This window comes from Athene noctua, chromosome 1 (genome assembly GCF_965140245.1).
Source record: "Athene noctua chromosome 1, bAthNoc1.hap1.1, whole genome shotgun sequence".
NCBI classification, from domain to species: domain Eukaryota; kingdom Metazoa; phylum Chordata; class Aves; order Strigiformes; family Strigidae; genus Athene; species Athene noctua.
The window spans coordinates 53,820,576-53,843,862 of NC_134037.1; the positions used below are offsets into that span (position 1 = coordinate 53,820,576).

At 41.5% G+C, this 23,287-nt stretch overlaps 1 protein-coding gene across 2 annotated transcripts in view; it reads right to left on the reverse strand.

Moving 5' to 3' along the window:
- The window catches only part of FYN (FYN proto-oncogene, Src family tyrosine kinase), a 136,850-nt gene that overhangs the window by 34,589 nt on the left and 78,974 nt on the right, over window positions 1-23,287 (reverse strand). For both annotated transcript variants that reach the window (XM_074896176.1, XM_074896175.1), the window contains exons 3-6: window positions 19,855-19,989; window positions 4,674-4,931; window positions 3,991-4,087; window positions 445-543 (exon numbers count right to left, since the gene is read on the reverse strand). In XM_074896176.1, the coding sequence (XP_074752277.1) occupies window positions 445-543; window positions 3,991-4,087; window positions 4,674-4,920 (443 nt within the window). In that variant the 5' untranslated portion in view covers window positions 4,921-4,931; window positions 19,855-19,989. The remainder of the gene's footprint in view (window positions 1-444; window positions 544-3,990; window positions 4,088-4,673; window positions 4,932-19,854; window positions 19,990-23,287) is intronic.

Genomic DNA, 23,287 nt, shown 5'->3' on the forward strand with positions numbered 1-23,287 from the left:
ACAGCACTCCATTTTTCACAGATATGTCCTCATTATGCTGCCTGCTGTATGTGTTGTAGGCATCCTATCACTGGTAGGTATTTGTTGATAAAATGTGCCCTCTTTAATATACAGTTTGCATACTAATTGACTCCAAATATTTTTACAAGTTGGTTCAGGAAAAGCAAGGGCACCTTTTGCTTAAAGCTTGAAATTAGTTGACACTTGAATAAAGGAAGCAGACCTATGTTTCTTTAGGTTTTCTTCCTTTGTTTTGACATTGAAAAAGCACTGAGCTTGTGCTTCTTTTGTTACTAATTACCTAATTATTTATCAGTGCAGTTAAGAACTGAAATAAAAATAATGTAAGTCATTTGAAAAATCGCTGCAATCAATCAAAACCAACTCCTCAAACCTCCTTCAAATACAGCACTAATGGGTCTTTACTATGAAAAGAAAACATACTCCTCTGCTTGGATGGAATCGACTGGAGCCACATAATTACTGGGAATGTAACCAGTTTCGCCTGTTGTCAAGCTCCGGGCCTCCCACCAGTCTCCTTCCCTGCAGAAAGAGAGGTGAGGAGGAGAAGTGAGAGTAAGACATGGCTGTAAAGACAATGATCTGACTTTGTTAACAGCACCTGCACTGCATGGCCTAAGAAACCACAGCAACTCATCTCTTTGTCACCAGCATGATTCTGAGAGAGCTATTTGCATCTAAACCCAAATAATATATGTACTCTGTTACACCTATTATTATTTCAGTGGCAGTTAGTACTGTAGCCTTCCAAATGCAGCATAATGGCAGAAACAGACATAAGAATCCAGTGAAATCAGGTTTGGTGAGGGCTGAATTTGGACTAGAATATTGAAAACTGTCTCCATAGCAATTATTCTAATACAGACTCTTGAGAGAACTAATAGAAAAACTGCCAAACTGAACACTGTCACATCCACTGCTAATTTTAAACTTCTATGGGGATAATTAATCTGAAACCCAAAGGCATCAAAAAGCCATCTATCAGCATGGAGTTTTAGATGGCCCTTAAGGATCACACTTATTGTCTAGATTCCCTCTCCTGGCCACCTAGAGGAGGTATCTGAAATAGCAGAGGACTAGCTGCATTTTCAAATACTTGCAAAAACCCCATTCTTCTACAACATTTAAATATAAAGAGGTCCATGCAGGACCATCTTACGGCAGTGTTCCACAGGCTTAGCATCAATTTTTCTCATACACTGGTGCGCGCAGTGGGACACGGTACTGCCCTTCAGACAATATGTGCTGCTGTATAATGCACAGCTTTAAGAGAAGTTTACTTCTCAGCTTTTTACAGGATACAGTGATTTGGGATTCTGCAATTTGTATTTCATTCTGTGCACCAGATTCACTGATATTTCACTCTTACCACTACTAATAAGCATTCTCTTTTCTATTTCTGGACTGCTTAGAAACGCTCATTTCTCCTCTCTGTGAAACAGATATGTTCACTAAATAAAACACTATTGTCAAATGTGGCCAGAGAAGCCAGCCTCTTCTGTAAGCAAGCAGTTACAGAAAACACATTGTGTAAGCTATTACTGGCAGGAAAGATTGAGTGAAAGCAAGCTCTTTAAATTTTCAATTCCACTTTCTTTAACGGTTTGAAGGAGTATGAACTCTCCAGAAAACAACTAGAAAACAGCTGTGATTAGTCAAAAAGGAGACATTTCCAACTCTGCAGTTTAAAAAAGTGAAGAACAAATAGCTTTTCTAGAGGCTGACACTATTGTAATACACCTTGTGAACATTAGTATGTCAGGCAAATGGCACTCTCTGTGTCCCCAATTTTACCAGTTGACATACAAACTCTTTCCCCATATGTTGCTGTAGAATATTTCTGACAGATTATGCCATACTGTGGTTGGTAAATCGTACCATTATATTTCTTCTCCTTACTGTACAGACAGTCCACTAGATGGAGGTATTTTATCAATCTAGGGAGGAAAAAAGCACGCCCGTGGATGATCACATCAGGAACAACCCCCTCTCCCTTTGACAGCGAAGCTTAAATCTCTCAAAGCACTGCCAGAAAGGAGGAGGAATGCAGACTTTTTCCACAGCTCTTCAATTTTAGACACCCAATTGAGGTAGGAGGAGGCTAGTCAATAGGGCTAGCCAGGGAGTGTGGGAGTGGGGATGGCCAAGTGTTTCTGAGCCCTGAAGTCAGGCTTTGCTCTGAACCACCACCCCGGCAGGTACCTCTTTCGCCCAGACTGCCCTTACTATCATTTCTGACTTCAAATCACAGGGATACCCTCTGTCCACCATTTCAGGTATTGCCATTCTGAATTTTTAATCCAAAGCACAAATCAAATTTCATCTGTTGAGAGCTAAAAAAAAAAATCCAAACCTGTCCAAAAATTCTAGACAAACTAGTTCTGTGCACATATATGCTTTCTGGTTGCAAGGAGCATTGGCAGACTCTTAAAAAAACGGGCTTCTTTCATATTATTTCTGATGTAAGTGAAGAGAGGAAGCATTCTCACAGAAAATCTGCTTTCTGGAGATTCCCAGCCTGGCTGTCAGTACTCCAGGAGTGTGGTTAGGTCCGTGTTTATAAGCAAACAGCTGACTATGATGGGAACTGAGCTTCTATAATCCTACAAGAAAATCAGTGGATGCTTGGGGTTTTTTCCTCTTAGAAAATCTTCCTCCAGGCAGTAATTACCTGCATCAAAATGCATGTACTGCAATCTCCCACAGGTGTCTCTGTCCCACCAACTCCCAAGTATGATCTCTCCACAAGTCCTGGTGAGCACCCCCTGATTTCATCAACTGGCATGCGTAAGGAATTTATAATGCATGGTATTTCTTCATGTTTCAAGTTATGGCATAGTTTGTGCAAGGTTAGGAAAGCATCAGGCAATGTGAACAAAAATGGATGATAGGTTAAAAAAGTTTTTTTTTCCAAGTGCTAATTTAGAAGTAGAGAGGTTTAAAACTGCTGCTCCCTCTACAAGTCGTAACTGAAGTTTCTGTGCTTTCATCTACATCAAAGCTCTTCAGCTTCATGGCTTCATGAAATATTCTACAGAATTACCTGATTATTATTTTTTTTAACTTGAATGCACACTGAGCCAACTCCAACCCTGGAGTTGTTCTATTAAAATTAACAGGAGTTGCACCAGGGATGAATTTGCCTCACTGTAACATAGTGTAAGAAAAAAAGATGAGAGCAGTATCACAAAGCCTCTAGAAAGCGACATACTTGGTTGTGAACCCATTTTTACCTCTACATGATAGCAATACTGAACTTAACACAGAGCCTTCAACTTTATGTTCTTAGCCAAGAATTACAAGATGTTCAGATATAGGTCAGTAGCACAGTAGGTTTTAGATGTTATTTTTAAATTGCTAAGGGATTTTTTTCTATGGGCAGTTAATAAAATTAAAATTAAGTTCATGATTTTCAGGATGGAAGTGTGGTTTTCATGTCAAATGCAACTGTACAGTGGTGCATTCTCACTTAACAGAATTTCCTAGCATGTTCTGACTGTATCACCCACCTTTAAAAGAAAGAAAACCCCACTTTTAAACCTGGCATGCAAGTTTGGGTAATGTCTCTTTTGTGAATCAGTTTTTAGATAATTTCTGTGTAGAGATACTTGCAGCAGATTGCAAAAAGTGTTAGTACATGCCTTGCTGAACTTCTGCGACTCCTGGTAAAGTACAGAGCTGGTACTTTCAGTTCTGAATGTAAGTTTACTGTGAAATGTAAGCAGTGAATCACAAAAACTAATGCTTGTTTTTGAAGTAAAGCTGCATGTGGTCGAAGGTTTTTTTTTTCAATAGTAAAGCACTTTGTGTGAGTTCACTAAATACAAAGACGAGTAAGTAAGCACAGAGTAAAACCCCTACATATCTTGAATATCCAATATTTCACTAATAATACAAGCATAAAAATAAAACTGTCAACATTATAAGTTTAAAAATATTAAAAAGCATATTCCCAAGCCTAAAACTTACGAGCTGTTAAGTATTTGAAATTTTTCTCCTTTGTGAAAACTCAAGTCATCTTCTGTTCTTGCTTCATAGTCATAAAGCGCCACAAAAAGAGTTACACCTGAAGAAGAAGAAAAGTGAGTTACACTCCATCATAAAAAACAGGAGGGAAAGCATCCCCAATAGATGAAGTGTCTAAGACAAATGTAAGCCACTCTGGTTCTTGAGGAGCAAAATAAACTGAAGCCTCCTACTTTTTTGACAACTATTCTAATCCCTCTGCTTTTATGCAGACAGTGGGCATGCCACCTCCTTCACTCTGTACACTGCATCAGTACACTCCTACATGGTGTAGGATCCCTAGTGGGCTACTCTTGGTTTGGTACTCACACACAGTGTAGCATCCCAAACAGGCAATGGGGGGGTTTGAAGAGAGAGTTTAGACATAGCCATGTCGAGTATTTCCATTCCCCCAGTAGAGGGATGAGGCAGGCAGGCAGTCAAATTGGGCATGTAGACATAATTTCTCACTCCCCAAGTGAACTGACACCTGCAAGCTGAAGACCCAGCTCCACCCTCAACTTCAATTCTTTGCACTGTTTCATGAAATAACTTTCCAAAAGCAGCATGCTGAGACAGTTGTGCCTCTGCTGCAGTTACGTGATTGATACTCACTAAGAGCACTGAGAGAAGACTTGGACACTCACCTGTTCCTCCTCTTGTACGCAGTGTCCCTGTATGAGAGGAGGAATTGACTCCACCAAACACAGTCAGTCCTTGGCCTCCTGTGGCATGGAAGTTGTTGTAGTTTGGGATTGAAGTCACACCAAAGCTAGGATAGTGCTGTGGAGTGGGATCTGTCCCATAGCGGTAGCCTGAGCTTTGAGTTAAACTGCCATCCCTCTCGTCAGTCAGTTTTGTTGCTTCTTTATCCTTACATTGCACACAGCCCATTATCTAAAATCCTAGGAGAGAAAGGAGAGGACAGGTGTTCATACGTTGATGCTCACCAGATCTCCCCAAAATCCACATATGATGAGAATCAAATTAAGTTCACTGCTCAAAAGTTAAGTACTCTGAAAAACAAACACAGTGATTTGAATATAAACAGCAATGCATTGGGAAAAGCTCACACAAAATCTTCCTTGTAGTGGTTTCTCATGGCAGCCAGGAGGAGGTCCTGACGCTCTTAGGTTAGTGGCAGCTCTCAGCCCAGCCCTGCCAGGCAATGGCTTGCATAGAAGATGAAACCCCTCTCGCTCAGCCTTCACCAGGAGAGCATGACTGGCTGGAAGCAGACTTGGCCAAAAAAGTGCAGCTGGAGGTGTTCAAGTCTGACTCTAAAACAGAGTGAGGCACTTAGCTCACGGTTCATGTTTGACAACTACACCAGAGCTGACTTCACCTAAAGGTAATACAACCTTTTTCCATTGCTGGAGCTGTGCGTGACAGGCAAAAAAGCAGACACAATGAGCTGATAGTTATTACAGCCCAGGAAAGTTGGAGGGAGCTATCAGATGGCACAACTAAAACAAAAGGAAGTGCCCTTTTATGCAGTACTGAACTGAAGGGTAAAACCTGCTGGTAGCAGAAGGTGGGGCTGCCAAAGGTATACAAGAGTTAAGAAACTAGAGAAGGTCCCGGAAGAATTAACATGTCAATTGCAGAGCATCTCAAAAAGTCTGGATCCTGGACAGGAGAAAACAGAGGGTGCAGCTTGGAAAAGGTTGTTCTAAGTTTTTTTATTCTTGTTCAGCACCCTCATGGGGCACTACCAGGGCCCGGGTTAATCTCTCTTAAGTTTAGGTGCCTATGCCTCTCTAGGTGGAGGGAGACAGAGTGTGATGCACCACATCTTAGAAGCAGCACTGCAAGGTTAGTCCTGTTACCTGGTATTGCTTTTCATCTGCGAGCTCTAACATTTTATAATCCATGTGCTGGTGTTACTGAACTCCTCCTATTGACTCGAGCTGAAACCAGGCACAAACCCTGAGTTTTTGAAGCCAGGCATGATGAATCTAGGGAATCAGATACTCATCTGGATGCACCCTTGATCTGAACTGGTACAGTGACTCATACATGTAACCTGGCACACAAACAACATACTCTAAACACTGGGGCTGCAAGAATAGCAGTGACAAAAGAAGAAACTTTTAAAAATTTGCCTTACTAGACATACTTTGTCCAGAATATATAAATAGACAGGGAGAAAATGCAGGGAAGAGAAAAAAAAGAGAAGTATAGCAAAACACACTTTCACCCTCACATATTTCTTTTCACATTTCAGCCAATATCCGTCACTTAGGGTAAATAAAAAGCCTATTCTTTTTCAAATATCCTCATTTTTCTGTAGCTGCCAGGCTGGCTATTTTGTATGCCTTACTCCAACATCAACACAGGAAATTGGTTTTGACAAACTCATGGGATTCAGAAAAAGCATATTCCTCTGCTGCTAATGCTTGAAAAATTATGCAGCAGCTCCCTGCTTGTCTGTGACAGTCCACAGCCTGGATACCTGCTTCCTAAATCTAAGCTGCTTAATTAAAAAAACCCCACCTCTGTTGATGGGTATTTTCTACAATTTGAAGATACTTGCAGTTATTCTACAAGCCTGTTCAGAAAACCAAGCACCATTTTAATGTATTTCCCTGAGTTGTATTGCCTGCAGTTAGCACAGGTGTAACTGTCTCTAGCTTTTAGCTTAACTTAAAGGTGCCCTTTATGCATTTCTTGATTTCCTTCAAGATACCACATCCACTCAGTAGAGTTCCCCCACTGAAACATTTAAGTCTTTTCACACAAACAGAAACAAGGACTCCTGACTCTCTCTGTACTTGCTGCAATGGGTGGCACGAGCTGGGATGCCCCTCAAGAGACTAAAGTGACAACAGGTCCAGGAAAAGGGCTTTGCAGCCTGGAGGCTGCAAAATACATTGCTGCTGCTACTGCTGCGGCAGCCATGCTGGCCTCCAGCCTCTGCTTGCCCTGGTAGTTGGCTTGGTGATGGAGGTGCGGGGGGCTGTTCATCCCTGGAACCAGCAGTGACTCCAGGGGAGCCCACAGGCCAGCTTCGTATCAGCTGTGAGAAAACGCTTGCGGAGATATCTCTGCTGCTTTTACCCATTTCAACAGCTGGATGGTCTGCCTCTGGATATCCTCTGTTTGCAGATGTCATTCAGAGGTGAGGTTTTCCCAGGTCCTCTCAGAGCCAAGGAGCCCCAGGAGCAATGTCAGGGAGTGAAGTAGGACCACAGGGAGGGTGAGGGTCCCATGGGGTGACGGCTCATCTCTCTACTACCAGCACGGGCAGAGCCCAGGGAGGATTCAGGTGGTAAGGATGAGTCTGGGACTCACTACTTGGACCCTGCTACACCTCTGTGAAAGCCTGCTTCTGGTGTGTAGAGAGCAAATATGGGCAGTGAGCAAATGCTGCGTGGGAGATGCCATGAGGGAAATCCCAGCTCAAGGGAAAGGGCAGAGAGAAGTGCTGACTGTCTGAACAGGAAAGAGTGACCCATTAAAACAGACTGGTTAAAAGGTGCAAGTGATGGAATACATGCTTATTCACCTCAAAACAGTTAAATGATATGCAGGCTTTGGTATTTAAAGAAGAATCTCAGCAGCCTTTTCTTTGGCTTGAAAACTTACCTCCCTATGAAACTCTATTGCCTCCTCCTTTTCCTCTCCCAGCTCTGTTTCTCCTCTTGTTTTTTCCCATGTGTTTTCACAGGAAAAAGTAGAAAAGCCAATGAAAGAATGACAGAAAACAAGAGATGGGAAACATGAAATCTGGGAGAATGGTGGGAGGAAAGGGGTTTTCTTGTGGCTCATTCACAAACGTTCAGCTGAGCAAGGAAAAAAGTCTCCACTGAAATCTGGGAAGATTTTACATACCAATTTAGAAGGGCTGCCAAGACAGCCCTACACAATTCATTTGCACATTGATGAGGAAAAAGTTAAAACAACAAATCAACTGCAAAACTAAAATTGTTCAAAGTATTCATTCTGGAAAAAAGTGAATAAACCAGGAGATGGTATACATATATACTGGTAGTTTCAGAAAAATAATGGATTGGGGTTTTCTTTTTATTAGGAATGATATTAATAGAAAACTATCGAATTATCGGTTTATTGATTTTTGTTTGGTTTTTGCTCCCTTTATCTTTGCTGGCAACAGCAGCACAGAGGGAAGGAGAATTTGATGCAAAGTGAATGACTGACAAAAAGGGCTTTTTCTTCACTTGCCCTCTCCCACTTTGTCACAGTGTCTAGACAATCTGAGTATAAAGACTGCTTGATTGTAGCCTCTTGTAAAATGTGACAGAGGGTGTTACATGCATGCATCTTTTCAAGCCAAGTCCCTGAAAGTTGTCTGTTCCTGGCTCAAAGAAACCAGCATCACAGGGAGTTGGATAAATGTGAGAGAATACATGTACGCATGTACATGCTTAAAGCGATTTCAGCTAACTCAGGGGTTTCATAGACAATAAATATAAACTCCATTCAGCATTGGCCTTTGTGTCAATGAATGGATTCCAAAAACTAATCTCCTTCAGTATCGCAGAGCAGGCTTTTAATATCCGAAAGTCTCATCTCCCTGCATGTCAGCATTTGGAGCCATGGAAGGCTGGAGTTATTCAGCCAGCTCTGAGATCACCAAACAAAATCTGGAGCTGTTTTACACTAAATTCTCTAGAGACGAGCACACAACATTGTTCATCCAACATGCTGCGCAACTTACAGTAAAGGAACAAGATTTTATTCATTTTCATTAGGAAAGGCGGCATTTCTCAGATGTGTGAGTTATGGGTCATGCAGCACTATCACAATTTGACACTGGTATTGTTAAAAGGTATGTAACTAGCCTAATTAAAATGAACTTTTCTAATGCAAGCAAAGTGAATTTGTTTATTTTAAAGTTGTGCTTTTATGGGCAATATAAAACATGTGTTTTCATGACAACATAAAACATTTACATCTCTTTTGAGATTTCCTTAGAGACAAATAAAAATAACCATTATGTTATTTGTCTGCTTTCTTGTCCTTGTTAGATTTCTTGGAATCCAACATTTAGATTGCAAGCAATCCACCATCAGCCTAACCAGAATAGTAGTTTCCTCTAACATGGTGAAAACAGTACTTGACAAAAATATAAAATTAATTATATAATTATTAATTATTTATATAGCCATAGCACCTTAATTAGTTTCAGTTAGAAAAGTAAAGCTAAGCAGATGTTATTAACACTATTATTATTTTTATTATTGTAAATCACCCTCCTTCAGTTTTTCTGTTGGTTCTTGATACAAAATGGAAACCAAGACTGAAACATCCACCAAAGCCACACATCCACTTTATTAACAGAAACAAAAGCAGTACTCTGTCAGCGAATCAAAGCCTATTTTAAAAGTAAAAGCTCCAACACATTATATCTGAAAAGCATAAAGTTTTGATAAGCCTTTGCTTAGTCTAGCTTCTGCTGTTGTAAGCCATCACGAAAAGATGGATGGGAGGAAGATGGTGTAAATTCACTCCTTCAGAGCATCAGAAGTTTTTCCATAAGATTTGGCAACTTGCAGCTGAAACTCTGAATTATGGTACCTCTTCAGAACCTGCTTTTTTGAGTGTCGTAGGAGGTCTTTAAAATGTCTGAGAGAGGGGTAGAGGGAGATTCAGGGAAACACCTGTCTATTCTGCACCCTCCTATGCATTCCATGGCCTCTGTTCTCCAACCCCTTGTGTAGGAAAGGAGACCACCATGGCAGAGGGCTCCAACCTGCTGAAGAGACATGGAGCAGGTTCAGACCCAGCAGGGCACATTCTCCTTCCTCTTGGATTTCTCTGGAATGAAATCTGATGGTATATTTTTAGGACAACTTTTCAGTGAAAGATATGAAAGGGAAAGGCTGGATGACTGGTAACTGTCAACTGTCTTTTTCTGACCAAATCTTACAAATCTTGTCTGGAAAGCACTAGCAGGAAAGATGAGTTAAAACCCAGTTATGTTAAAAGGGAATCAGAAGAACAAAATCCTTGGCTTTTATTCAGTCTCTGTGGTGAACATGCTTGTTAATCAGACCAAGGGTTGCAGGCAGCATGGATGTGAAAAGTATATTCTCTATGGGATATCTTCTTGGTGTTTTATGTTTTGCTGAAAGCACCACAGAAGTATCAGTCTGTGACATCAAATAAACCTAATTTCATGAGCTACACTAGGATTTAATATTCAAAATGCCACATTCTGAGATACCATGAAGATGCAAGAAGGACAGAAAAGGCTTTTCAAGAATAAGAACTACAAGAATTTTTAAGAGACACTTTAGTTTGCTGTAGAATGCCTCCTGCAGGCTGGATAGGGGGAATAATCAACACAGAAATTTATCCTGAAGTTGAAATGTCTTACTTTCCATGCCACCATCAGTAGCTCCCTAGAGAGAAAGTGATGGAGCATGTATTTTGAGACACAACCCTGAGACACATTAAAACCCCCAATTTTCAGAAAAGTCTTGCTCACCCACTTTGAACACCACAAGTTGTTAGGAAGGCATTCCAAATTGGGCAACAAATAGGCACTTAAAACTAGTCCTATGTAGGTCAGTAATTCTCATGCTGTCTGGTTGACGACCTCTCTTTCACTTACATCGATGCTGATGGGAGCATTTTGGATTTCCAGAATTAATTCTGTGTTAGTTTCAAGCCAACTCAAATTAAACAGATGGAATAAAATATCAACACTTGCTGCATTACTTTTGTTTTTATCTAGTAACTCTCTAGTAGGACCTTTTAGAGGACTGTCTTCACTTCAGCTTGACCAGTGATTCCACAGTTTTTAGTGACCATAAAGCAGGTCAGAAAGATACAACAAATACTTTAAAATAATTCAAACTCTTGGGTGTTATTCATTATTTCTCAGGCTTGTGGGTTACTATATATATACATATAATTTTTATACTAATGGCCCGATCTAGAAAGAAACTAATTTTACTGCAATGTGATAGATCTGGTTCAGCCATGAGAGAGGCTGGAAACTGGGGATTTGTGTAGAATGCCTGCAAATCTATCACACCTGTCCTACTGCATTAGAAAATGTAAATTGGAGAAGACGCAGTACTACAACTGGATGTTCTGTGACTATTAAAGAAACACAGAAAATCTCACATACACAGTGAGGTATTCCTGAACAAAAGGCCAAAAACACCAGGGTAAAACTTCAAGTATGTATCAGGATCAATGACTGCATTTAAACAGCATTTTCATGAGAAAAACAGCACTGGAAAACGCCTGGGCTGCATTCATTTGATTTTTGAAGAAAATCCTTTAACACTTCACTCCCAGATTCTGCTTTAGTGGGCTGAAAAGAAAAATCTCAGCAGTTAAATTGCTTGTTAGTCTGCAGCAGTCTAAAGTCAGGCCACTGCCCTGTGTCAGTGGACATCCATGCCGGAGGATTAGGAAGAGCAGTCTTAGATGAGCTTCTGCTGCCATACTGCCATGTTGGCTCAAAGCAAATGCCTTTTACAGTGCTGGAGTGCTCTTACTATTGTTTCTTGCCAGCATAAAGTTGCTTTGGAAGTCTTCTACAGTGGTGGCAGAAGGGATTCAGGAAAAGGAGCAGCTCGTGCTGCCATGAGAAGAACAGACCCTGCAAGTAGCTTTGAAGTGCCATATTTTGCCCTGCTGTTCCTCCCCATTTACTGAGTGACTGGGGACGCAGCCCTGGAAATGACAGCTTCCTGACACTACAGATGATGTTTAAGTTGTAACACATGTCTGCAAAGTATAGCGCTGTGCTTGCCTTCCCTCTTTTTCCCCTTTGGGACCTGAATTAAAAGTCAGTTATGAAAGATGAAGATTTGGGCTTCTTCCCGCCCATTTAATTTCAGCCAGCCTCAGAGGTCAGGACTGGCGAAGGGAAGGTGTGTGTTGAAGGATTTCATTGAACTACAACCAGACCCTTGGCTTCTGCCAGAGGTTGTGAGCACAGCTGTCCATGGGGCAGGGTGGGTGGCCACTGAATGACAGGAAGAAAGAGCGATGAATGTCTTGACAAACAGATCCACCGTCCTGCTGGTGGTGTACTGTCCCTCTCCAGCAAGAGATTTATTACAATCTAGACAACATATTTATTATCTATATATCTGTACAATCTACTTATGACAAGCTAGAGTGGAAGAAGGAAGCCAGTGTTTCACCCATACAGAAGGGACAATAACCACGTCCACGTGTGGTGCTTGACTGAGGGACAGATGTGGTGGGACTGGCTGGGAGCTGACTGGTGGGGAGGTCACCTAACAAGGCCACAAGAAGATGCATTAGCAAATGCAGGTGTTCAAGCAGCTGTAATCAAAAGCTCTCCAGTGCAACTGATACAAGAAGAGGAGACAAACACTCCAAACTGCCCACAAAACAACACGTTGCCACGCTTTTGGTTTTCTGCAGCTTCTTTGCCAGCCAAGTCTGTGACAGTTACGGCCTCATCTTTTTAAAAAAACAGTGAATTCTTTTTCACTCTCTGTGATACATCCCCTTCAACAAAACCAAACCAGAACAAAACATAAGAAATGATTAAAGCAGAGTCTCACCCTGCAATCTCTTAAAGTAACAGTAACTGAGTTACATCTTGTACTGTCTCAGGGCTTTTATTATTTAAAAAAAAAAAGATGCCCTAGAAAAATGCAGCACAGGAAGATGAAGATCAGTGTTTTTTTCTTTTTCGACCAACATCCAAACTTCACTTGTAATCTAAAAGGAAGAAGCTTACGTATAACTAATGTGAGAAGGAAGGCCTGCAGGTTTTACATTCATAAATCGAAGACCAAGTCAGACTCAAAACGGCACTTAGGATTTCTTTCATTTTTTGTGTGCTTAATAGTGAGTTAAAGCTTTGAAATTAACAGCTAAAAGCAGCAGTTACACACAGTAATCACACTGCTTGCTCTACGGTTAACCCCCCCCCCAAGCATGGGTCTATCCTTGGTTCTGAGTAACACATGTAGCATGATTTCAAGCTACATTCCGCCTTCATCATGCTGCTTGTGGTAACTCTATTCACGAGCAGAGAGAAGTGGGTGGATGGTCTGCATAAGCATTTTCAGCTAATGCACCTAAATTTTAAAGTGTCTTTTAAATATATAAATTAGAAAACCTGTATCAAGAGAACAACTGCTGCAAATGCCAGAATCATTTCATCTTGTAAAAAGAAGTGAAACAGTGTCTCCACTGATTTCCTCTTTCTTTTCCTCCGTTAAGAGAACAGAAAGATGATTGCAGGTTGATTCACACTGTTCTGATTTTTTTCCTTCAATTCTTATTTTTAGAATCTACCCAGGATTAATGGGTGTTCATCTGAACCACAGTATGGGAGCGGCATGGAGCTGCATGCAAAATGCGAATCAGGATGGGCAGGGAAGGAAGGGGGGAAAGGGGAGGGAAGAGGCATAGAAGTCCTACCTGTTTGTTTCTTTGGAATATGTAAGAGGCATAGAGAAAGATTTTCTCTCAAAAAACCCCATTGCTCCCTTCCACCCTCCTTTGTCTATGCACAAACAAAACTAACCTCTTCTACACCTTGTCTGATTTCTGGTTTGTGACAGAAGAATTTGGAGGATGTGACAGAAAGGAAATGGGAGCAAGCCGAGTCTCAAATCAGGAGATGATTTACTTTGAGACCATTCCTGGCGCCGTTCCCTCCTGAAGGGGCTCTTCTTTCACCTAGTTTGCTACTGCTAATATTTCAGAAGTGTTATCTGAATTCCTTAATTGTCCAGTTATATTGGGGAAAAAAGTACTCTCCTTCCTAAATAGGAGCAAAAATTTGCCTGTGGTCAGCTCACAAAGAAATCCTCAGTCTTCTCACCGTTACTGCAGCTGGCTTCAGCTACAACAGTGAAGATGCTTACAGGTAGAGACCCGAGACAAGGTGGCAACCACATGGTGACAAAGGCCAGTGAGCAACCGAGTCCTGAAGGTACTGACTACATCAGTAACGGGAAAACACAAAAACTCTGTGTACACTTACACACACACAAAAAGTGCTACTAGGGAGACCTGTTTTCTCAACCCTAGCTGTTGCCACTGCGGTTTCAGTGTATGACAGCTTACTTCTGTATGAGAGCTTAGGTACATGTACTGGGTCTGGATGGGGTTAAGTTTCTTCATAGCAGCCCGAACCCTGCTGTGCTTCAGATCTGTGACCAAAGCAGTGTTGATTACACACCCATGTTATAGCTATTGCTGAGCAGTGCTTGCACAGAGTCAAGACATTCTTTGTTTCTCACTCTGCCCCCACAGTGAGTAGGCTGGGGTTGGGCAAGAGCTTGGGAGAGGACACAGCTGGGACAGATGACCCCAAATGACCAAAGGGATATTCCACACTACATGATGTCGTGTTAAAAGCTGAGTTTTTTGAAAGTAGCCATTGCTTGGAGACTGGCTGAGCATCAGTTTGCTGGTGGAAGGTGGTGAGTGCCTTTGCATCACTTGTTTTCTTTTTACTTCCTTTGCTTATTAAACTGTTTTTTATCTCAACCCACAAGTTCTCTTGCTTTTGACCTTCTGATTCTCTCCTCCATTCTACTGGGGAGCAGTGAGTGAGTGATTGGTTGGGGGTTTAGCTGCTGCCTGGGATCAACCCACCATAGTAAGTAATATATAAGTGATGTTCTTGGTCTGAAAAATAACTTCAGAGGCACACAAGTTAAGCCATGTTAACCAGACAGGCAAGAACTGAGATAGTGCCTGGAGATGAATTTGTCGTGATTACAAAGACAACACATTACCATCTAGTCCATTTTGAGCAGAGATTTTGAAATCTGGAAAACAAGAGTGGGAGGCTGAGATGGTAGTAAAAAACACCCTGGACAATGGGATGTGGAAGGAGACAGATCCTAACCTGCATTCCCTCTTACAGAAGAGTGATAGAGTTGATGCATACAGTCCAATCATGAGGCCACTAAAACCAGCGATTCTCAACTCTGTTTTGCCAACCACCCTACAAACTGCAGCTCCTCATATTCTACAATCCCGTGGCTTCCTCTGTGCCACCAGGGATGTCTTCTAGAAGTCTATGGTCAGTCTCTCCTTCTTTTAAACCACACATGGTTCCTATCACCAAAAAGCTGGGAAATGCCCCTAGAAACAGAGATAACCTACACAAAGCTGAATGGGGCAATTGGCAGAGCAAAGCAAAGAGGTGAGTAAGAGGAGGGGAATCAAGGCAGAATCCACAAGAATGTGAGGAAAAAGAGAAGCTACTTTCCCCTTCCTTGGCTTCTGCTGAGGACCAGTGACCCACAGCAAAGCCCCTCTGCCTCCTCCAAAGGTGGATCACTACTTCTCAGCTCAGAGTGGACCCTGCAATGCCCAAAGCCCAGCAAGGTTGCCTACATTCCACTGCTACGTCAGGGAACTCTAGGAGGTAGTACCAAAACTGATATATGTGGACCTATGCCCCAAAAGGCCAGTTTCTCTCTGTCTCTGTCTTTCTTTCTGTCTCCCTCACATTCTGTCTCTTTAAAAGATACCAGCATTCAAGATACCAGCAGCAGTAACAGAGGAACACAAAACAACAATGCTGGACAGATGCTTTCTCTCCTCTATGTATTGACCCCTTTGTCTTTGCATTATTGTATATGGTTGTAGGACTGATAAGCCTTTTCGGTGATTAATCCCACAGCCTGCCCTGACTCTAAGATGGCTACACTGCTTGAATTGGAACGTCACAGTCTGGAGGAGAACGAGACAACAAGAAACATGGGAGAACATCACAGGTGCTTCAAGAGGTGGGATCTGGAGTTTAAAAAAAAAGGTGATGGTGAGGATAATCATGAGGGAAGGACCCTTCTGCTAGCCAAAGAAGATGGGTCTTAAAAAGTGATCAGATGCCAGCTAAGGGCCATGAAAAATAGATTCTGCTGGGTTAGTGAGCATTTTCCAAAGGAAGCCAGCAAACAGCTAGAAGGCCCTTATACATTGATCAAAATAACTAAGTATCACTCAGCATATGGTAGAACTATTGTTAAGCTTTTTGTCTACATCTGAGGGCAAGTAGAAGAGATCATTTGATTTCATCATGAACCTGAGGTCATTACACATACTGCTCAGTGGATGATTTGCAAGGGATGGTCATATGTAGTGACTGACAGATCCATAACCTGGTCCTTTAGCTTAAAGCTACTTCAATCTCCTTAGCACATCTATAGGAGATCCTACTTTAATCCTTCATGTCCTAAGCAGGAAATAACATTGAAATAATGACTGAATGGAAGCTGTGGATATTTAGGTTAGGTGTCAGGGAAGAAAATCCTTTCTATTGGCAAAGACAGCAAAACAACCTGGAATAGATTGCCTAAGGCAGTGTGAAAGCTAGACAAGTATCTGCCAGGCACGGCACTGCCTCTGGTCAGAAGGATGGATGAGTCTCTTTCAGTCGTTTTCTATTACTCAATGAAAAACCCAAACAGCAGATGCAATCACTCTTTAATAGCCCCTCCCCTCAAGCCAGAGGAACTGTGATTTCTTTATTTCTCTTGCTCTCTCTTTCATTCTTTCTCAAGGTTCATATACTTAGGAGAAGAAACTGTACTTTAAAACTGGCCTGTGAATGAATGTACATTTGCAAAGCTCTAAAAACCTACCAGAAGATCCTGTCAGTCACACAGAACAGAGTGTGGAAGTTTGCCCCATTGGACATTTTCTTAACCTGGCATGCAGGATTATCTGCAATGGTGCTCCTTGACTGGTAATCCAGAGAGCACTGGGGCCCATAAATCATCAGGTGGTTCCCAAGCCCACAGCACACACATGTCCGAGCAAATACATATTCACGGGATGCTGTGGCAACATTTTGGTGGTGTTTGAGCTCCTCTTCACACACCTGCACGTCCTCCCCAGTTTGGCTGTCTGAGCAAGAGAAGTTGAAAAGCAGTGACCCAAAGTGCCCCTGAGGATGGCTCCAACCATCCTCATCAGCAGAATGAAAAGAGCAGTGCGTGAGGAAGAGGCAGTCAACAGAGGTTTCTCTGTTTCTTTGTACTTAAAACACAAAAGATAAGTGCAGGATGGTAACCAGGATCAGACAGGCAGGGTTTCACCAGAGGCGACAATTTTGTGATACACCTTGTGGACTACACAACTGTTGGCAATTCAGGCGATCTGGACACCCTGTCTGGACTTCCTTCCTGTTTCCTCACACAAAAAGACACAAAACCAAAGGCTGATGAAGCTAACATCTAGGTGAACAGCACAGAGGACAGACATCAGATTTGTGTATCTTGAGAGGAAATGAATGCATATACTCTGTAAGCCAGGCTGGCTGGGTGAGTCAGGTTAAACAACCAACCAACAGCACATTCTGCACAAATCCATAATATCAAGAACAACATTAACCAAAACAGAGGCTGTAAGAGGATGAACTTTTTCAGTTGCCTATATGCTAACGACAAGTGTCTGAAAAAAAGGATAAATCCTCTGTCTGCAGAGTAGCAATGAAAAGTAACACTCCTTAAAAAATAATAACTACATTTATATCATTAGAATATTAAAATAAAGAGTTGTAGACAATTTAAGAAGTCCAAATAGAAAAGGGAAGTTCACAGGCCCTGTATGTCACAAATGATGTCTGTCTGAATGACTGACAACATGAAGTAAGTAATCTTGGATGTTTATGAATTAAGATAGACCCAAGGTGGGATATTAGATCATTGGAATCACTACAGAGCACAGGATGACGAGCTTCTTCAACACCTATATACAACAAGAATGAAAAAAAACCCCTGTGTTGTTTACGCTGGAGACCTCATGTCATTAGCACTAAAACATGCCCATAGTTTCCAAAAGGCTACAAAAGACAAGTTACTAACTCTTAATTTAAAGGAAAGATCAGTCTTCCTAGCCCTGTGAACTAAAGCTCTTGTCAATTAGCTAAATGAGTCATACACAATATAGGCCTTGTAGCATCAAAGGGAATGGAGAATTCAGGAACAGTTCATAGCACGGCGACTGCAACGTGAAGAGCTTGTGGGGTGTAGCTAAGCTGCACTGCACACAGCTAAACCCCACAGTGGTCACCCTACCATGTCACGTGCAGCAGGACCGGTTGACTTGCTCCTTGCCCCAGCCAGGGACAGCAAGAGGCAGGAGCTGCAGTCCCAGCACAAGCACAACTTACCGCTGGTCATATGATGCAGCTACACCTGAACTGCCTGTGAGTCATATGTGGTTTAGTAGAGGAGCCACACAATCCCTACTCTAGATTTTGTCTCAGTAGGGAGGAAATGATCACAAACCAGAAAGAAGGTTACTGGTTGTTTAGACTGAAAAGGACCCACACTTTCTGTGAAAATAACTAATGCTGTCTGTGATCAAATCCAGAGTAGTAAAATTATATGCAATATATGAACATACGCTCTTCATATATACATAAGCTAAAATCATAGTGCATGCTTTCTGAGAGGCAATTTCACATAACTATAGTGAACAGGAGTCAAATCAGGATGAAGACAGAACGTACAGAAAGTTGCTGCCATCTGTAAACGGTTTAAGACATTTCTTAAATGCCTACAACATTACAACCATGAAAAGAAGACAGCTAGATAAAAATAACACATAAAGAAGAAACCCAACAGCTGGGTTTACTAGGGAAGTGAAAAAACATAAAATGTTATATACAAAACCAACGCATGAAGGGGGAAAGGAGAAAAGATAATAATCAGTAAAAAAGGTAAAATAAAGATTATATAGAGGAAGCAAGAAGATACTAGGAAAAATTAAGGCAGATAGAATCAGATACATAATTTTTTATTTTTCTAAGCAGATTATAAAAGATGAATCCTGAACAATAAAAGTGGTAGAATTGTTCATAACAATACAACAGCAACAGAAATTATTCAATAAGTATTTTTGATTAGCACACAGATAAAAGGCTGGATGATCTGTTTATGATGAGGAAATAACTTCCTATCACAGCAGCCCCTAGAGAGGGGACACTAAGCAACAGATACACGATTACAGGTGTTTCATGTTAGTTGCTAGAAACAAACTTGTCTCAGAAGGTTTCAGAGACCTAGCCTTGGAGCTGCTCCTCCTGCATCTAAAGCAGTTCTAGGCCCCTGGGAAAGGACCTGGGGAAGAGGAAAGAGGAAGGCTCATGCTGGGCCACTGTTTAAGAAGGGTAAAAAGTGATTACAGGTCAGTTGGCTGAGTTTCCATTATTTTGCACAGGATAGAACAACCAACATAGGACTCAATTAATAAAATCTTTAAAAAAAAAAAGCTCTAGAATTAAAGTCAATCAACTTGGCTTTAAGGGAAACAGATCCTGTCAAACTAATCTGATGTCATTTCTTGCAAAAATTACAAGTTCACTTGACAAAGTCAGCATTGTTGACAGTATTACAAGTCTAAATTATTTGACTTGTTCTGTAGAATATCTTTATGAAGAAACAATGCTTTGAAGCTTTATGGAGTGTCTCCATCTGTACATGGAGAGCAGGACTCCATAGGTGGACAGCACTGTATGGGGTCAGGCAAAAATCTCATACGTATTTTATACTAAAGACACTTCTGAGTCCACATTCAAATGTATTAACAAGTTGATAAATGAAGGAAGCTAAAGTGTAACTGTAAATGGGAAACTATTTATTAGCAAACAGATGGGTTCCTACTGGTGATCATCCCTTCACTATTTAACAGCCTTATCAGTGACCTGGATTAAAGTTAAGTCATTATGGTCAGATACAAGACTGGGGACAGCGAAAAACAAATAATGAAAGGACAAGCCTGACACAGATCAACTGGAGCCTGTAGAAAGATGGGAGAAACCAGTTTAGGTGTTAATATGGTCAAGTCCAGAATCACCTTATTAGAATAAATAATACAGGCTGTACTTACACAATGAGAGGGAGAGAGAGGACTCTATCCTCCAAAGCAGAGACTGAATATGAGACCGGGGGTCCTGGGAGGCAATCAGCTTGACATGAATTCCCCACGCAAGGCTGTGGCCAAAAGGACTGATGCGAACCTCAGCTGTACAAACAAATGAAAATCAAAAGATGAGTAGGTAGGTTACAGTGACGCTGTATTTGGCTCTCGTTCCTCTGCTCATGAATAGTGTATCAGGTTCTGTTGCTCCATTTTTCAAATAAAGTGTTGGAAAAATTGGAAGCGTGTTCAGGGAAGAGAGATTAAAGAACTGAAAACACTGGGTAGCAGAAGGCTTTGTTAAAAACAGAAAGCTTAACAGGAATTTTGTTATTTTGTTCACAGTATAGAAGTATTCATACAGGGAATACATTTGACAACAGTGGGCTCTAATCTAGCAAAGGTGGAAAACGCTTTGGAACTGGAAACTAATCCAATCCAGACTGTGAACAGGCAATTTTGTTTTGCTTTTTCAGCAATGATCTGTTATGGACAATTAACCAGTAATTAACCCTTTACACCCCAGGTTTGATGTACTGTCCATCTCTGCAAAGTTGTGAAAATAACTGTGCTTGATTTAAAAAGGATGCACATCATGCAGCTTGGGTTATTAGGCATGAAGCAGGAGCTCCTGCATAAAGCTGGAGGTTGGGTGAGTGGTCACCGCATCAGGCAGTGCTTTGTGTTTCCATTAAGAAACACTCCTTCCCCTCTCAGGGTAGTAATCCCGGTGGCCTTTCTGCTCATAGCCTACAAAGTATCTCCAGGGGAAACCCCAGCCTTTTGGGGCTGAGGTGCCATTTAAGGATGGATGGCGCCCAACTGTCCATCTTCTGCAGGATCTGCAGGCAGCCGTCTCTGAATCCCAGCACCTGGCTCCACACAAAATTCACACTGAGATGCCAAGGAAACAACTTTTAGGAAACCGATGGGGGTTACTACAGTTCTGCCAGTGAGAGACTACCTGCAACTCCTTGCTTCAGCAGTTCATTTAATCTGCTGCCTGCTGCTAGGATCTCATCCCAGGGATCTGCCTGGGATCCCATTCCAGGATCCCCCAGCCACAGAAGGTGACCTTAGAAAATCAGGCTGAGGGAAGAGTCCTCCATACCGCACAGATATTTACCCTCCCAATTTCACCCTTTTGGGATGAACCGATAGACTAGCTACCTTCTTCATGAAACAAGTTAGTGCCTTTAAATGGGGTGAGTGGATGTAAGCATTGCTCCCACAGGCACCTCCCAGCTCACTCGGGATATCCACATGTCTTCTCCTTCCCCTTCACCCTGTTGAGGGAACCGGGTGCTGCCAAGAAAGCTTTTGACTCTGTGTCCCAAGGACGGAGTCTGGAAGGTGGGCTCCTAAGGACCATGTGCTCAGCAGGGGGCCCTGGCTACTGAATTTGCTTCATCCCACGGCCTGCCAATATTTAAGTTTTGGTGGTTTTTAAGGATGTAGTGCAAGCTTTTCTCCATGCTGTCTGTCTTAACCTGGGCCTCTGGCCAGAGAGTATTAATCCTGTCGATGTGCAGGAGTGAGGAAGGCTGGGGAGTGTTTGATTTGTGCCAGTGGCAGGCATCAGCTCATTTTAAGCTTCTGAAATGACTGAGTGCCGCAGTGTAAATTCTGCAAATAAAACAGATAAAATAATCTCAATTCACATAAGGCATTCCAGAAATTTAGAAGGCATTATTTCATACAAACACTTAATTATATTTAATTATGATTCTACAGATATTTTTCTGTTCAACAGGTGGGAAAAAAATGTGTTTTTCAAACTTTCAGTAAGCGATGCCCACTAAAACAGAGCATACATAGCATAGTAAAATTTCAGTGCTATGTTACAAACATAAAAGAAACATCCCATCTTAAGTAAACTACTGTACTACAAAACTTCTGCAGAGTAAACTAAAGCAAGAAAGCTTGTGAAAATTTAGGGAGGAAAAAGGCATGTCCAAGTGTGGGGTATATATATGTATATAGACACACACACATATGTGCACATGTGTTCACACACACACCTCCACCTGGTTCTCTGCTATACCTGGTATTCCTATCAACAGATCTCAAGATTCAAAACTATGATTGGCAACTCTTTAGTCACTAAAAGAGCAAAAGTTTTGGGAAAGCTGATCAAGAGTGAGCTTTCAGAACTGCTAATAAAAGATGAATCAGAGCCTGCTAAAATACAGTTTGAATTCTTCATTTTTGTATCTCAATACTTTCTGTCCTCCTGGATGCATTTTTCTCCCTCTTCCTCTGGCACAACCCCAGCTACATCCTACAGCATTAGGACGTTCTGTTAAGCACATGTGAAACTGTGTTTTTAAGCCTTGTAAAGGCTTGCTTATATCAAAAGATGTACCATTACAAAGATCACACAGGCTAGACTCCACAAATTTATTTTTACAGATGAAGTAACTGTAGTAATTTTCCTAAACGTAAATGAAGCAAATAGCTTTAATATGTAGATTTACAAAAATCTTTCTGAAATGTTAAGAAATGAGTCAGATGTGAGGCTTGTCCTTTTACTGCAGACACACAGAGAAAGAATTAAATGGGAGAATGTGAGACTAGCCATCCCATCTGCTTTTGTAAGTCACCCAGACCAGGCGCAGAAATGCTATGGAAGTTAATACAATGAACCCCAGAAGTGTCACTTTCACAAATCTCAAGAGGCATCATTGACCCAAGGCTGGCTGCAGTTTCTGCCCCAATTCCAGTTTAATGTATTCAGTTTGACCTGCAAGTAACAGTGCTGCTGGAGAACACACTAAGAAAAAAATGCAGGCAATTGCTTTGACATAATTCCTTTGGACTCAGGCAGATCAAATGTGCTGATGTCAACAGAGACCGGAAAAGAGTTTTATCCAATCTCCTTTCCTCACTGAAGAAAAAAATAAAGAGAAAACAAAGCACAACCCAAAACCTAGCCAAACACATGCCCACCTCTCAGCAGCAAGACTACTACATGCTGTCTAAGAAAGGGAGAACCAAGAAAAATTTCCAAAGTATCATTTGGATGTATACACAGCATTTCATTTATAGCTTAAACTTATCTAACTTGTATATATAATTGGGTCTTCGCACTTAACATGCATGAAACATCTGTTCCATAGAGGATATTAATCTAAAACCCCAGAAACAGCGTAATTCAGTCCTCTACGGCCATAGTACATTCAAAAGAATTCCTAACATAGAACCCTCACCTTAAAGCAAACTGCTCTTCTTCCTTCTCTCTTATTCTTCTAAAATTTAAGGGATTGCCTGGACTTGCTTTCAGTATCATTGTCAGGATGAAACTTTCCTGCCTTGCTACTCATTTAAATGTCCAAGCTTTAGCAACTTCAAGGCTGCCTAGCTTGATATCAGAGAACATTGAGGCAACACTGACAGGGAGTAC